The sequence below is a fragment of the Canis lupus genome, chromosome 14 (genome assembly GCF_011100685.1).
Source record: "Canis lupus familiaris isolate Mischka breed German Shepherd chromosome 14, alternate assembly UU_Cfam_GSD_1.0, whole genome shotgun sequence".
NCBI classification, from domain to species: domain Eukaryota; kingdom Metazoa; phylum Chordata; class Mammalia; order Carnivora; family Canidae; genus Canis; species Canis lupus.
In genome coordinates, this window is record NC_049235.1 from 60,065,511 (window position 1) to 60,079,511 (window position 14,001).

Consider the following 14,001-nt stretch of genomic DNA (forward strand, 5'->3'; position numbering starts at 1 on the left):
ATCTGCACTCTTACGTTCATTGCAGCATGATTTAGGGGAACAGCCTAAGTGTCCATTGAAGGATGACTAGATAAAGAAAATGTAGTGTATGTATTCCATGGAATATTATTCAGCCACAAAACTGAATGAGATCTTGCCATTTGCAGCAACATGGGTCAACCTACAGGGCTTTATGGCAAGTGAAGTAGATCAGAAAGAACTCCATGAAATAAATAAAGACAGAAAAAGACGAACACTGTATGATACCACTTATATGTGGAATTTAAAAAAAAAAAATCAAGTTTATAGATGGAGAGAACCGATTGATGGTCGCCAGAGGCAGAGGGCAGGGGGTGGGCCAAATGGGTGAAGAGGGTCGAGATATGCAAACTTCCAGTTATAAGATCAGTAGGCGTAGGGGCATAACGTACAGTATGGTGACTATCGTTCATGATACTGTATTGCATATTTGAAAGTTGCTAAGATCTTAAAAGTTCCCATCATTAGAAAGAAATTTCATGACTATGTGCGGTGAGTAATGGTAACTAGACCTATTGTGACTATTTTGCGATATATACAGACATCAAATCATTATGATGTACACCTGGAATTACCGTAATGTCATATGTCAGTTATATCTCATTTTAAAAAGAAAACAAGTGTGTTTCGGACACCACATGCAGGCTTTTGTGTTTGATACTAGGATATAAACATGATTTTTTTATATTGATACCATTACTTTATTCTTCCCTTTTGCTTCTGAGTTCCCGTGCTTATCCCATGAGGCAAATAGATTTTGCTTTAGCCAATCTTTCGTCTTCTACAAAACACAGGCTCATTCTTTTATAAAACAAAGTTAAAATGTACCTTGCCAAGAGGATTGGATATGTTCTAATTCAGGCTACTTCTTTGAGGTGGGTCTATAAATAGGCCTATCATTTGTGAAAGATTTGACTAATCTCTAAAGTCATTGAACAACTAAATCAAATTAGTTCAAGCTATAAATGTAGTGGTGTAACGAAAAGAAAATGTTATTTGTTTACCAGTAATTTTAGATTAGAATTCAGACTCTGCTCCTTGCTGGCTTTACAGCTTTGGCCAAATGACTTAAACTCTCTGAGCTACATCCTATGGTCTCACTCATATGTGGAATTTAAGCTGTTTTGGACTCTGAAGAGAATGACAGGGGTAGCCAGAAGGCAACTTCAAGTGGGAAGGAAAGAGATATTTTTTGGTTTTTTGTATTTTGGGTTTTTTTTTTTTTTATGTTTTAATGAGAGGCATCTGAGTTTGTTTAAAGACTATTAGAAAGTGAGGCACCTGCGTGGCTCAGTCAGTAGAGCATGCGATTCTTTATCTTCGGGCCATGAGTTTGAGCCCCATGTTGGGAATAGCGTTGACTTAAAATAAAATAAAATTAAATTAAATTAAATTAAATTAAATCAAAGAGAGATTACTTAAAAAAAAAACTGATAGAAAGAGATCCATGGTAGTGGGTATGTGGGGGGAGGAGAGATTGTTAGAGAGAGAGAGAGAGAGGAGATCCTGGGAAGGTGCAAATGAGTAAGATTCAGGAAAAAAGAGGGATTGCGGCCAAAAGCAGGGACACCTAAGTGGGTGTGTATGGCAGGAAGCATATGCGCTCCAAGGCTGGAGACTGAGGGAAAATTCTGTGGCTTCTATTCCCAGTGTGACACAGGAGGTGTGTGTGCATGGGCATGCGGTGCACACGTGTGCTCGTATACATATTCTAAAATAATGATGTCAAATTGCTGCCAGAGGGTGAAGAGTTAATTTCAAGGACTCTGCACAGTCCTTACTGTAGTCTCAGAATCTAATATAGTAAAATCAGAAACTGACCATGAAAACTGGTCCTAAAAATAATCCACGTATTTGGACAATAATAATGTTCTTTTAAATAATTGATCTATTAAAGAGGAAATTATAAAATCTTTAGAATTAAAGGCCAACAGAAGCATTACTTGGCACAATGTATACGATACAACTGAAGTTATATCTGGAAAGAAAGTTATAGCCTTAAATATATTTGAGAATTAAAAAAAAAAGCAAATGAAATAGGCATATCATGTAAAAGTTAGAAGAGAAGCATGGTACACCCAAAGAGGGAGACAGAAAAATTTTAAGGAAGTTAAAGCTTTCTTAAATTAACTAGAAAGTTAAAGTTATTAAATAGAAACAGAGACGAAACAAAACCAAAAGCAAGTTCTGTCAAAGACATAAAACAAACCTACAGCCAGATTGGTGAGAAAAGAAAAGAGTACACATAAATAAATATTCAAAAAGGGTTATAGGGTAGATAGGATACTATAAATCAGTGAGGAAATGACAGAGTAAACAGTAAAGGAGGCTGGGACAGTTTCCGTGTGTAAACAAGTAAAATTGGGTTCTTACCGCACCTCAAACACTAAAATTAATTCAGGATGTATTAGGCACCTAGAGGTGAAAGCAAGGTTTTAGAACTATTACAAGAAAATACTAGCAATATATATTTTGAAGACATCAAGGTAGAAAAGGACTTCTTAAATAAAAACATAATTTGCCGAGACCTTAAAAAATGACTTGGTCATGAGCGTCTGAGTGATTAAAGAGAACAAAGACTTTGGCAACTTTTTAAACAGATTATAGACTAACGTTCAAGACATCAAAACCTCCTACAAATTAATCAATGACAGTGAAGTAGAAATATAAAAAGGCGATCATCGAAGAAGAAATCAAAATGGCTAATGAATGCTAAAATTCACAATCTCACAGTAATTAAGGAAATGCAAATCAAAACCACGTTGCATCTATCAGACTGTCGAAAATCAAATGGTGATGCCTCCTAATTCCATGTGTGGGTGTTAAGAAATATGCAAGGGATATCCATGGCTACAAAGTCTAGAAAAGCACAATATTGGAAATAATCCTAACATTCACTAGTTGGGGGGATAGAAAAATAGCAAGTCGATTGTTCGTAAAACGGGTACTAAGAGACTGAATGAAATCCAGCCCTATCCATTTACGTGCACAGACACACACACAGTTCACGCCATTTTCTCCCAACTCTGGTGTGCGACGTCAGTGGGAGACATGGAGGGTGCACACCTGTGGAGGGAGCCGCGGGGAAGCCTCTCCCACTCTCCCAGCGGTGGACGTCCAACGGGGGGGCGGTGCGTGCTGCTCGCAGCAGCCCTGGTGCAGGGAACACAGGTGTGCCAGGGAGTTAGAGCAAGGGACTCTTGGAAAACCAGTATCGTTCCTTGGTTTCTTGGTTGGGTCACGTGTGTGTGTGTGTGTGTGTGTGTGTGTGAGTGTCTGGGTGACTTAAATAGTCTATATTTTTCCAGCTCCTGAGCCAATCAAATATACAGCAGAGCGACTATTCCACAGCCCTAAAGCAATGCAACAGGGAGAAGAACAGGACTTCTTCCATCATCCCCGGTACGTGATGCCGCACCATGGAAAACCCAGCGCTGTCCGGTGGTGGAAGCCTTGGAGGCAACTTGGCAATATTCGTACATCGCGGAATGAGTCCGTGCGCTCCGTGGTTTTCTAATTACGTCCGATAACGTGCCTGTTAAAAAGGGACTCCTGAATCCTGACGTGCTTCTTAATAAATGCAAAAATAATAGAAAAACTAGCTTGCAGACCGTCGGCGCTCCGCTCGGGACACGCAGGGGAGCTTCGCGGGGGGGGGGGGGGGGGTGCAGAGCTGTGGGCGCGGCGGGTCACCACGACTGTTCTGTGTTCCAGTGGAGAGATCGCGGGTCGGCATCTCGTCCCCGAGCGGGGAAGGCGCAGACTACATCAACGCCTCCTATGTCATGGTAAGTCGGGCACGTCCCCGAATGCCGCCGGCCGGCTTGTGTCCCCAGAGCGACTCCGGCAGGGCCCCCCGAGCGGCGACTGCAGACCCAGGTGGCGTAGAAGCCACGTCCCAGGATCGTGGCCCGCAGCATCCTCTGACACATTCCAAGCTGCGGCCCACGGCCAGCCACTGGAGCGTGACGCGGGAGGACCCGAGGGCCTGTGGCCATGGCGGGGCTGTGCTGTGCCCAGGCCTGTCGCAGTCTGGGTCACAGGAGCAGGGAGGTGCGTGCGGGTGGCCACTGAGGCCCGGGGACAGGAGCAGGGCTGAGCGTGCGGATGGTCCCCAGTGCAGCGGCCCAGCCTCCCAGCAGGTGCCCACTGCACCCTGGTCCTCTCCCGCGGAGGGTGTCTGGGCACGAGGGCGCCCCGTGGTCAGTGCATGGACTCAGGCACTTTGCACTGGGACTTGTGGGAAGTGACAAGCACGCGCTCCCCTCTGGGTTTGCGTCCTGTCTACTGTAGTGGGACATGGTCCGCGTGCACTTTGCTGAGTCGCCCCCAGGCGTGACAGCCAGGTGGCCGTGGGCACAGCGCTCAACTTCTCAGGCCTCAGTGGAATTCTCTGTGAGAGAGGGGGTCACCGTTCCTGTCGCGTGATGACTGCTTGGGGCAGAAGGGACCTAAGGGAAAGAGCGCGCTAGTCCTGTGCCCGCTGTGCAGACCGTGCCGTGGACACACGGGCTCCAACAGTCACGTTGCTGTTGACAGGCGCCGTCTACGAAAGGCTGCCTCGCTCGTGCACGTATTTGGAACATTTAAGGCCGCGTGCCAGGGCTCCTCCTGTCTTCTCTTTGGTTTCGTAGGGTTACTATCAGAGCAGTGAATTCATCGTCACCCAGCATCCTCTTCTCCATACCATCAAAGATTTCTGGAGGATGATATGGGACCATAACGCCCAGCTGGTAGTCATGCTTCCTGATGGTCAAAACATGGTAAGCCCCCCGGTCGCCTTCGGCGCTGGCCTCCTAAGACGCACCCAGTCACGGCAGGCAGAAGCCCTCGCGTTCCAGCACATGATTGTTTTTCAACTCGTGAACCCATGTCACTGGAGTGGCACCTTGTCTACGATTGGGTTACGTCGCCTCCCAGGTCTTGAAATTGTTGAATGACAGTTTTAAGTAAAAGTAAGTTAAAATTAACTTAAATTCAGGTGTTCTGTGACCCTGCAACCATGAAGTCAGTCCATATGCTTCTATTTACATTCTTAAAAAATAAAACTCCTGAGGATCCTTGGAGAGTCCCTAGTTTAAGGAGATCTATACAAATGCCCCCCAAAAAGCCCTATTGTGTTTAGGCTTTGCACATACACTTCACGCGGAGATTTATTTCTGAGCTGTAAAGTTAGACTGACCATTCCAAATGACACTGGAAATTTCCGAGCTCTTAAAATCACTTGAATCATCTCTCCTCACTTATCGTTTACGGAAGCCACAACTTGCCATTGTTACTGAAGAGCCGAGAGCGGAACACAAAGCCATAGTGTAGTTTCTTAAGTGTAATATTTTATTCTGCACATCAGACTTGTTTAACGCTCAACATTTCCAGAGTAGATTTTGAGATCCGAAGGAAAATTCGAGTTGAATTGTCTGTGTCAACCAGTCAACTTCATTTCACAGTCTGACTTATTAAACATTTGAGTAAAATCTAGACTCTTCTGTGGTGTTTAATCCTCCAGGCAGAAGATGAATTTGTTTACTGGCCAAATAAAGACGAGCCTATAAACTGTGAGAGTTTTAAGGTCACCCTTATGGCTGAAGAACACAAATGTCTGTCTAATGAAGAAAAGCTTATCATTCAAGATTTTATCTTAGAAGCGACACAGGTATGGACCTACTTGAAAGGACAACTTTTTTTTTTCTTTTACGCACATGTTATGTTAAATATATGCTGATTTAAGGATCTTCCCTAGAAATAAAAAGAAGGAACCTAATTTCTTACAAATTAAGACAGATTACCCAAATAGTCAATTTTACCTTACTTGTCACTTTCCCTTAAAAAATCCCGTAGAATCATTAAAACATCAGTCACCACCAAACTACAGCATTCAGACACAGGAAATCAAAGATTTCTCTCCTACTCCGGAGTCGTTCTGATAGAACTGAAATTGAAAATAAACTCAGGGGAAAAAAAAAAAAGAAAGAAAGAAAAAGAAAAGAAACTCGGGAAAAAATAATAATTCCATTAATCCTGATTCTCGTGTTCTAAGGTAAATTTTTATCTTGAACTCTTCTGAGTAAAATGGGAGAAATATCATCTACCAAAATGAGCCCAGCGCCCTCCACCAGGAGACAGTGTGCTGGATGTCAGTGGAGAAGGGCTTTGAAAGTGTGGTGCTGCGACCAGGGCGGTGGTGCTCCTTCCCGGTTACCTATAAGGCAGCCACCTGAATCCTTTGTCAAGGACTATTTATGTAATTAGAGGACATAATTTATCATACAGCTGAGTAAAATCCTAACGGATACCAAGGAGGAAGGCGTGTGAGACGCAGCGTACGTCTCCAACCAGAGAAAGGTCAAATCATGTTTTCGGTGGTTTAAATGTCGCACTTCGATTCTGAAAGTGGGGGACCGGATAAAAAGTTAGGTTCTGCTGCGTATTTTTAAATGTGGCATTTTATCCAGTACACTTCAGGAAGAGGGGGTGTAGGGGCTGGGGTGGCACGCGGGCGTCGGCGTCGGGCCAGCCCTGCCTCGCGCTGTCCTGCGCCCTCCCCGCATCGATCCCGAGCAATCCCGAGCAATGCCGGAATTTGAACAGGTCCGTGGGATTTTTTAAGACAAATGTGAACGTTGAAGATTTCTTTTGGGATTAAACGGAGTGGCACAGACACGTCTTTGGTACCTGACCTCATAGTGCGATCGCCGTAGTGAACCCACAAATAAGGCTTATTTTTAGTATGAGAAAAGGAGATTGCGTCTGCACATGGGAGACGAGGCATCGCAGCAGTTTCTTCCCCCGCAGCTGGAGGACGGGCCTCAACCGCTGCCCTTCACTCGTGGTGTCCCTGGTTGTATCACCTTTCTGGAGGGAGTCCTGGCTTCCCCAGCCATCCCACTCATACTGGCACTCGCCAAGGTAACTCTTCTGGAAATACTAATTTTTCTCTTGTCTTCCAGGACGATTATGTGCTTGAAGTGAGGCATTTTCAGTGCCCCAAATGGCCAAATCCAGATAGCCCCATTAGTAAGACGTTTGAACTCATAAGTATCATCAAGGAGGAAGCTGCCAGCAGAGATGGGCCTGTGGTTGTTCACGATGAGTAAGTCCCTCCCCTTAAACTGTTTCCTGCCCCAGCGCTCTCCATATCTCTGTTTTGTTTGGACCAGTTGGGGTGACTCAGCCAGGGGGGATTGTCTGCTTCTTATAAACAAGGTTAACACAGAACTAGATTTTTTTTTCCCACTTCTCTTGGTGATCCTGTTGAAGGCAGACGATGGACGCCTAACCACGAGAAGGTGCCTGGGCCTTGCGTGCGGAGAACACTCGGTGACGAGTCAGTGTTCTGGCCCTTGAGTCTCTGCAGGTGCTAACCCGAGAGACATTTCTAAGTTCTTTTTTTTTTTTTTAATTTTTTTTTGATTTATTTACGATAGTCACACACACAGAGAGAGAGAGAGAGAGAGAGGGAGGCAGAGACATAAAGGGAGAAGCAGGCTCCATGCACCGGGAGCCCGACATGGGATTCGATCCCGGGTCTCCAGGATCGCGCCCTGAGCCAAAGGCAGGCACCAAACCGCTGCGCCACCCAGGGATCCCCATTTCTAAGTTCTTGACACGCTGGACAGGATGAAGGTGGATAGAGTTTTTATTTACCAGGAGCAGGAATCCATCCAGTAGATCTCTCCAGGCTCCTGTTACGGGCAGACAAGAGAAGCATGGGAGTAATGACATGCTATCTGCACGTATTATACACCAGGTGTGATGACTTGTCAGTCGTGCTGGCTTCTTGCCGGCCCCTCCCAGAGCAGACAAACAAGTGTGTGAGCAGACGTTAAAGTCCCATGAAGTGCCCGTTACTAACACCGTGAACACTTGCTGACGTTTCCAATTATACCTTAGTTCTCTGCACCAAAGACAGAGACGCCCCATGAGAAGTGTCCCTGTTCCCCCTGCCAGGCTGTCCCGGGGGCTCTGGGGCTTTCTGAGCTCCCACTGTGAGTGTTGATGCATTTGAATGGAGTCTTTGTCCCTTCCCTTTGCTCCAAGGCCTGGAGGAGTGACGGCAGGAACTTTCTGTGCGCTGACAACCCTTATGCACCAGCTAGAGAAAGAAAATTCAATGGACGTTTACCAGGTGGCCAAGATGATCAACCTGATGAGGCCGGGAGTCTTTGCTGACATTGTGAGTAAAAGACAGTGAACCCCACTCCCCCGTTAGAGCGTTGCTGATTCCTAGAGGCCGCCAAAGTCATCCAGGCACGTCTCAGAAAAGATCAGGTGGACCCCTAACCTATTACCCCGCAGAGCGTTCGGGCTGAGTGACACGGTAATCCGTCCACAGGCTGTAGGACGGGAATATAAACAATGAACATAGAAAATTGCTGGATAAAAGTCCTTAAACGTCACATTCTGAAAAATACCCTCAGTCGAAGCACCGACTAATCCACCTTAGCCGCAAAAATAGTTCAGGGGGGCCGGGGCTCGAGGTCCGTGGGCCACCGAGAACACTCTGCAGGGGCCCAGGCGCTGCGCTGTGCGGTGTCCTCCGGGGCCGGGGCTGGATCGTTCTGGTGCTTAGCGGATGGGTGGTTCCTGGGTTCGTGGAAAAGAGAAACCTGCCCAGGAAAGGGACGCGGCACACTCGGAAAGAGAAGTCTCAACTCTGAGAAGAACTTGAAGTTTTGATTCTTGTAGAAACGAGGGCTGGAAAGGCAACAGGGAGCTTAGTGCCAGGGTCCCCGGGGGAGAGGCTCAGGGGACGTGGTGGCCGTGGCCCCGCTCCCCGGCCTGTCAGAAAGCAAGGTGACCCCGGCACACGCACGCTCCAGGGGAGCCCTGTTCAAAGTCCCTCAGGCCAGCTGAGTCACCTCAAGCTGCACCTCTGCAAGGTGCTCTCCCAGAGGCTGACCTTCCCCCAGAGGCTGACTTTCCCCAGTTGGTGACCTTCCCCCGGTTGGTGACCTTCCCCCAGTTGGTGACCTTCCCTGGTTGGTGACCTGCCCCTGGTCGGTGAGTGCCTGGAACGACGCAGCAGCACCTGTAGGCCCGAGGCCCTCCCGCTGTGGTCCCAGCTCATGTTCTACACCCCATAGCCCCCGACGGGCACCTGGAAGAGATCTCTGTCCTTCTGGGTCTCACCCTGAGACCTGCGGGGGGTGTGCAGGCTCCTGGCAAACACTATGCACGAGGCGACAGCGCAGCCCCTTCTGGGGTTCTCTGTGCCTGGGGAGCCCAGCGGACCTCCCCGCGGCTGGAGAAGGGGAAAGGGTGGGTGAGTTGTGAGGGCTCCTAAGTAGGGCCTCACGGAGCCTCGGACCAAAGGGTCACGCGCGTCCACGAGTCAGGACCGCTGCCGGGTGGCATCACCGTCTGATTCCAGGGCGTAGTGTGGGGGAGCGCCTGCCCGGCGGGGGGGTGGGGGAGTCCTCCAGGTCAGCAGGTGCTGGCCATCCCCTCGGAGGTGCCCGCAGCCCCGGCCCACGGCGCCCAGGCAGGACGGGGGACAGCCCCGCCAGGCACGTCCTCGCGGCGGCCCGCTGACCGGTGCTGCTCTGTCCCCAGGACCAGTACCAGTTCCTCTACCGAGCGGTCCTCAGCCTCGTGGGCAGCAGGCAGGAGGAGAGTCCGCCCACCGCCACCGACAGCAACGGCGCGCCGCTGGCCCCCGGGAGCACGGCCGAGAGCCTGGAGTCCCTGGTGTAGCCCGGCCGGGGCGCGGCCGTCCCCAGATCGAGACAGGACAAGTGGCTTCCTGCTCACGTCCACCACCTGACCGGGACCATCGTGGCGTGGGATCCCGCTGCCGAACTCCCGTCATTAACAGCGTGTGCCTTTCTGCAGAACTTCTTGTGATTCTTAGTTGCGTTTGAACTAAAATGGTTGAATTTTACAGTATTTCTAAGAATGGAATTGTGGGTTTGTTTTTTCATATTGATTTTAACAGAAAAATTTTGATTTATAGATATTAGGAATTCCCAACTACAGAACACATGTTCGTTTGTACTGTCAGATTTTAGCTGTATTTGTAGCAATCATCAGGTTTGCTAGAAATATAACTTTTAATATAGTAGATTGTAAATAAAACACGCCGTTCCCTATGATATTCAGCGTTTTACAACCGCAGTATTCGCCTAAAGTAGAAATAATCTGATACTTACTGTAAATACTGCTCTAGTGTCTCCATGGACCAAATTTATATTTATAATTGTAGATTTTTATATTTTACTACTGAGTCAGTTTTCTAGTTACGTGTAATTGTTTCTTTTAATGATGTAATTCATTATCTGGTCTTACTCTACAAGCCCTCTGACGTTCTTTCGTGGTATCTTATAAATTAACTCTGTTTTAGCATGTAACTTTAACTTTTATGGGAAATAGAAATACATTTGTTTCAAAAGATGTTTTTATGAGAATAACACCTTACCCAGCATTGTTTCAATGGTTTTTATCCAAGGCCTTGCAAAAATAAATATGAATATTGCTATCCATTTGCAGTGGTTTGGGGAGTGTCGTGCTGGGGCACGTGCAGTAGAAAAGTGTAGACACGGGGGCCCCTGGGATGGTGGAAGTGGAGAAAGGTTGATGGGATGGAGCTGCGATTCCCAGCCTGGGCGCCGAGGTGCACGGGAGCTCACTGATGCGCGCAACCACTATTATTGCCTTCCTGGGACCTCACTACTCACCGTGGACCAAGCAATGGTGGGAAACTTCAGTTAGAACCAAGCTGGGGCTAGAATTGTGCAGATTTGCTTGTCAGGGACGAGCCAGGCTGGCCTGGCAGTGGGTGGATTGACAAACCCAGGCCCAGAGCTCTTCAACCCCGGGGTAGAAAGAAGGGAGGACACCCCACGCGGGGCACATGGGCAGCATCCCAGAGCCCTGGGCAGCTGAAGTGCAGGGAGACAGAAACAGCCTTGGCGACAGGCGGACTTGGAGCCCGGAAGCTGCCCCCTGCCTCAGCTGGGACCGTTTAATAGCAGCCCTGAGGAGGAGGTGCCAACCCCCAGGGACGCCCAGGGCCAGAGCCAGGAAAGTTTCCTTTAAACTAGTGGCTCTTGCGTCAGAAAGGACAAATGCCCACCATGTGCTTCGACGTGGGTGGGATGGGACTGGAGGGTGTGATGCTGAGTGAAGTCAGTCAGTCGGAGAAGGACGATCATCACATGGTCTCACTCATACGAGGAATAGAAGAGATAGAGAAAGGGATTATAGGGAAAGGAGGGGAACTGAGTGGGGAAAGCCAGCAGGGGAGACAAACCCTGAGCGACTCCTAACTCTGGGAAACACAAAGGGTTGCGGAAGGGGAGGTGGGCGGGGGGATGGTGTGACTGGGTGATGGGCACCGAGGGGGGCACCTGAGGGGATGAGCACTGGGTGTGATGCTATATGTTGGCAAATTGAATTTAAATAAAAAAGAAAAATAAAATAAAAAACTAGTGGCTCTCCGAGTCTGGTCCCTAAACCAGCAGGATCAGCAAAACCCGGGAACTGGATAGAAATGCGAACCCTGGACTCCCATCCCTGACCTGCCACAGCAGCAGCTCCGAGGTGGAAGGTCAGCAGTCTACTGAGCGCTACAGTTTGGGGACCAAGCTCTGCAGCAACAATTCAGGGAGCCTCCAGTTGCCCGAGCACTTCAGGAAATGTTCACCAAATCCTTAACGCAGAACCAAAATTAATTGGCTTTCCTTTTAAAGCAGTAGTCACAAAGAGATGTGAAGTAGGAAAAAGTTCACCAAAGAGCCGAGTGTCACAGGTCGCAGGGGGTCGGGCAGGGTTTTACCAGGCACAAGAGAAAGAAATGCGCTTCTTTCTCACCCTGTCTCGGGAAGAAAGCTGCAAAGTTATTTTTGATTTCTCGGTAGCTTTTCTAACCTTCTGGTCTTGCTTTATATTCTTTCCCTCCCAAGCCACAGTGTTCGATCAACAGCTGATGCGAACCGGGAGTACGTGTCACCGTAGTTATTTGCTCTCTTTCTCCCTGGGCCTTTGTCCCGAGAGCAAACACCCTTCGGGGAGAACTGGAATTTCTTTTTTTTTTTTTTTTTCTTTTTTTGCCTTCATGATCGTTTATCAATGAGGCGCCTTGCAGAATGTCTTCCAAAGGGAAGTAGTTATGCAAGTAACATGTATGGTGAGTCAACATTTTGTAGGCAGATTCTAATAACTGTAGCAGAACTGTAAGGTCCATCATAGTTGCAGTGTGAGACTCCCTGAGACTTTGGGGCATCGCCTTCTTTACATATAAGGAACACAGACATTTCGTACATACATATTCTACTCATTATTGAAGCTTAGGATTCTTAATTTTCCTATTTCTGATCTGAAACCCCCTAATTTGTTAGCACATAAGACGCCTTAGACCATTTCTCTGATAATCAGAACTTGGAAACTAAGATCTCCTTATAAGCAGATCTATTTTTAAATATTTTATTAGGCTTGAACTCCACTTGCAAATAGCACATAGAATCAGAACTAATCATTTATTGGATTAAAGTGAACTTTTTAGGGAAAATTGGAAAAGCTACATATTTGTCAAAATAAAACACCTTTTTATTATTATCATAAAGCGTGATTGAATATCATCCACTCACTTGCTAATTGCAAAATGTTCTGGTGCATCAGAGGTCTCCTCTTCATTAGTACAGTATTAGTGTGTCGGAGTAGGTGGTGTTAAATGCTAAGGCATATAAATGACACATCACACCAGTTTTAAGAAACCAGACATTCTTGGCATTAGAGCTGGGAGGCGTGTTTTTTTTTTTTTTTTTTTGCAGTAATCATTTTTAAAATGAAAAACAAGATATGAAAGTGGGAGTAAGAAAGGCTGTGGGTGTGAATTGGAAACTTCTCAGCGCGCACACAAGTCCTGGCAGTCCGTCCACGGTGACGCGTTCTGAGCAGCCCACAGGAGACACGGGCTGGCGTTTGAGGAACTTTGCAGATGGGCGAATGTGCGATACTTTCCTCGGCGGCTCTGGATGGGCCACCAGCCTGTGTCTCAGATGCTTACGGTCTTGCTTCAGCCCTAGAGGAGTCGCCTCAGTTCTGAATTATGCAGAGACATGAACAGATGCGAGAAATTCCTCCCTTTGCTGCTCACGCATTTAATGAAGCCACGTCCCCAAAACTACAGCATGAAGGTTCCTAGTGCAGAATGTGGGATCAGAGGAGTCTTTTGAGGCACCTTGACTCCAGTTGGTGTAATGGAGTCAGGAAGCTAAATCTGCATTTCTTGGACTTTTTAGAGAGTAAATGAGAAATCTCCCAGCTTTCGTCATTATGGTATGTCAGTTTAAAGCTTGTGAGGATACCTAAAGAGACTCAAGAACTAGATCGAGAAAACATGAGATGCTTAGAAAATAAGGCCAATGACGAGGGGTTGATAACCGGGGCCACTGAGGCCTACTGGCCGCGCGCACCCGCCCGCCACTGTCCCTCTCGGGTGGCTTCCTGTGGCACATGCTCTTTTCCAAAAACCGCTCAACAGTATCCTCCCTCCCACATAGGACTTTTCCTAACTCATCCCGCTGACTGTGGGGTCTGGGAACCCTCCCCTTGAACCCAGGTGAGCCTGTGACTGTGCTAAAAGAGGCGCCATGCGACTTCTGAGGCTAAGCGGTGAAGGGCGGTGCAGCTCTGCTAGCTCCTTTGGGATGCGCGCTCCTGGCAGTGCCAGGGCAGGACGGAACCCACACATGGAAGGATCCGTGTGGTCTGACCCCCAGGTCCTGGCCCCTGGCCGGGGTGGGGGGGCCTTCCAGCTGACAGCCGCGACCCTGCCAGCTCCGGGGACAGGACCTCTCCACCCGGTCAGCCCCCCGTGGGACTGTGTGGGGCCCTGGGTCCTGCCCCAGCTGCAGCCTGAGCCAGGGACGTGCTGTTCTAAGCCACTGCGGTTGGGGTAGTTCATGACACGGTCGTGGCAGTGACAACACTTCTTACATTTCAAAGCCCAATGGCCACAAACTCTAGTCCCCGACTCCCTTGCAG

At 48.0% G+C, this 14,001-nt stretch overlaps 1 protein-coding gene across 1 annotated transcript in view; it reads left to right on the forward strand.

Annotated features, from left to right (window-relative positions):
- PTPRZ1 (protein tyrosine phosphatase receptor type Z1) overlaps positions 1 to 10,496 on the forward strand; it is a 156,057-nt gene extending 145,561 nt beyond the window's left edge. The window contains exons 24-30 of the mRNA XM_038556356.1: positions 3,327 to 3,420; positions 3,733 to 3,806; positions 4,653 to 4,781; positions 5,525 to 5,671; positions 6,966 to 7,108; positions 8,056 to 8,191; positions 9,571 to 10,496. Coding sequence (XP_038412284.1) covers positions 3,327 to 3,420; positions 3,733 to 3,806; positions 4,653 to 4,781; positions 5,525 to 5,671; positions 6,966 to 7,108; positions 8,056 to 8,191; positions 9,571 to 9,711 — 864 coding nt within the window. The 3' untranslated portion in view covers positions 9,712 to 10,496. The remainder of the gene's footprint in view (positions 1 to 3,326; positions 3,421 to 3,732; positions 3,807 to 4,652; positions 4,782 to 5,524; positions 5,672 to 6,965; positions 7,109 to 8,055; positions 8,192 to 9,570) is intronic.
- The last annotated feature ends 3,505 nt before the right edge of the window (positions 10,497 to 14,001 follow it).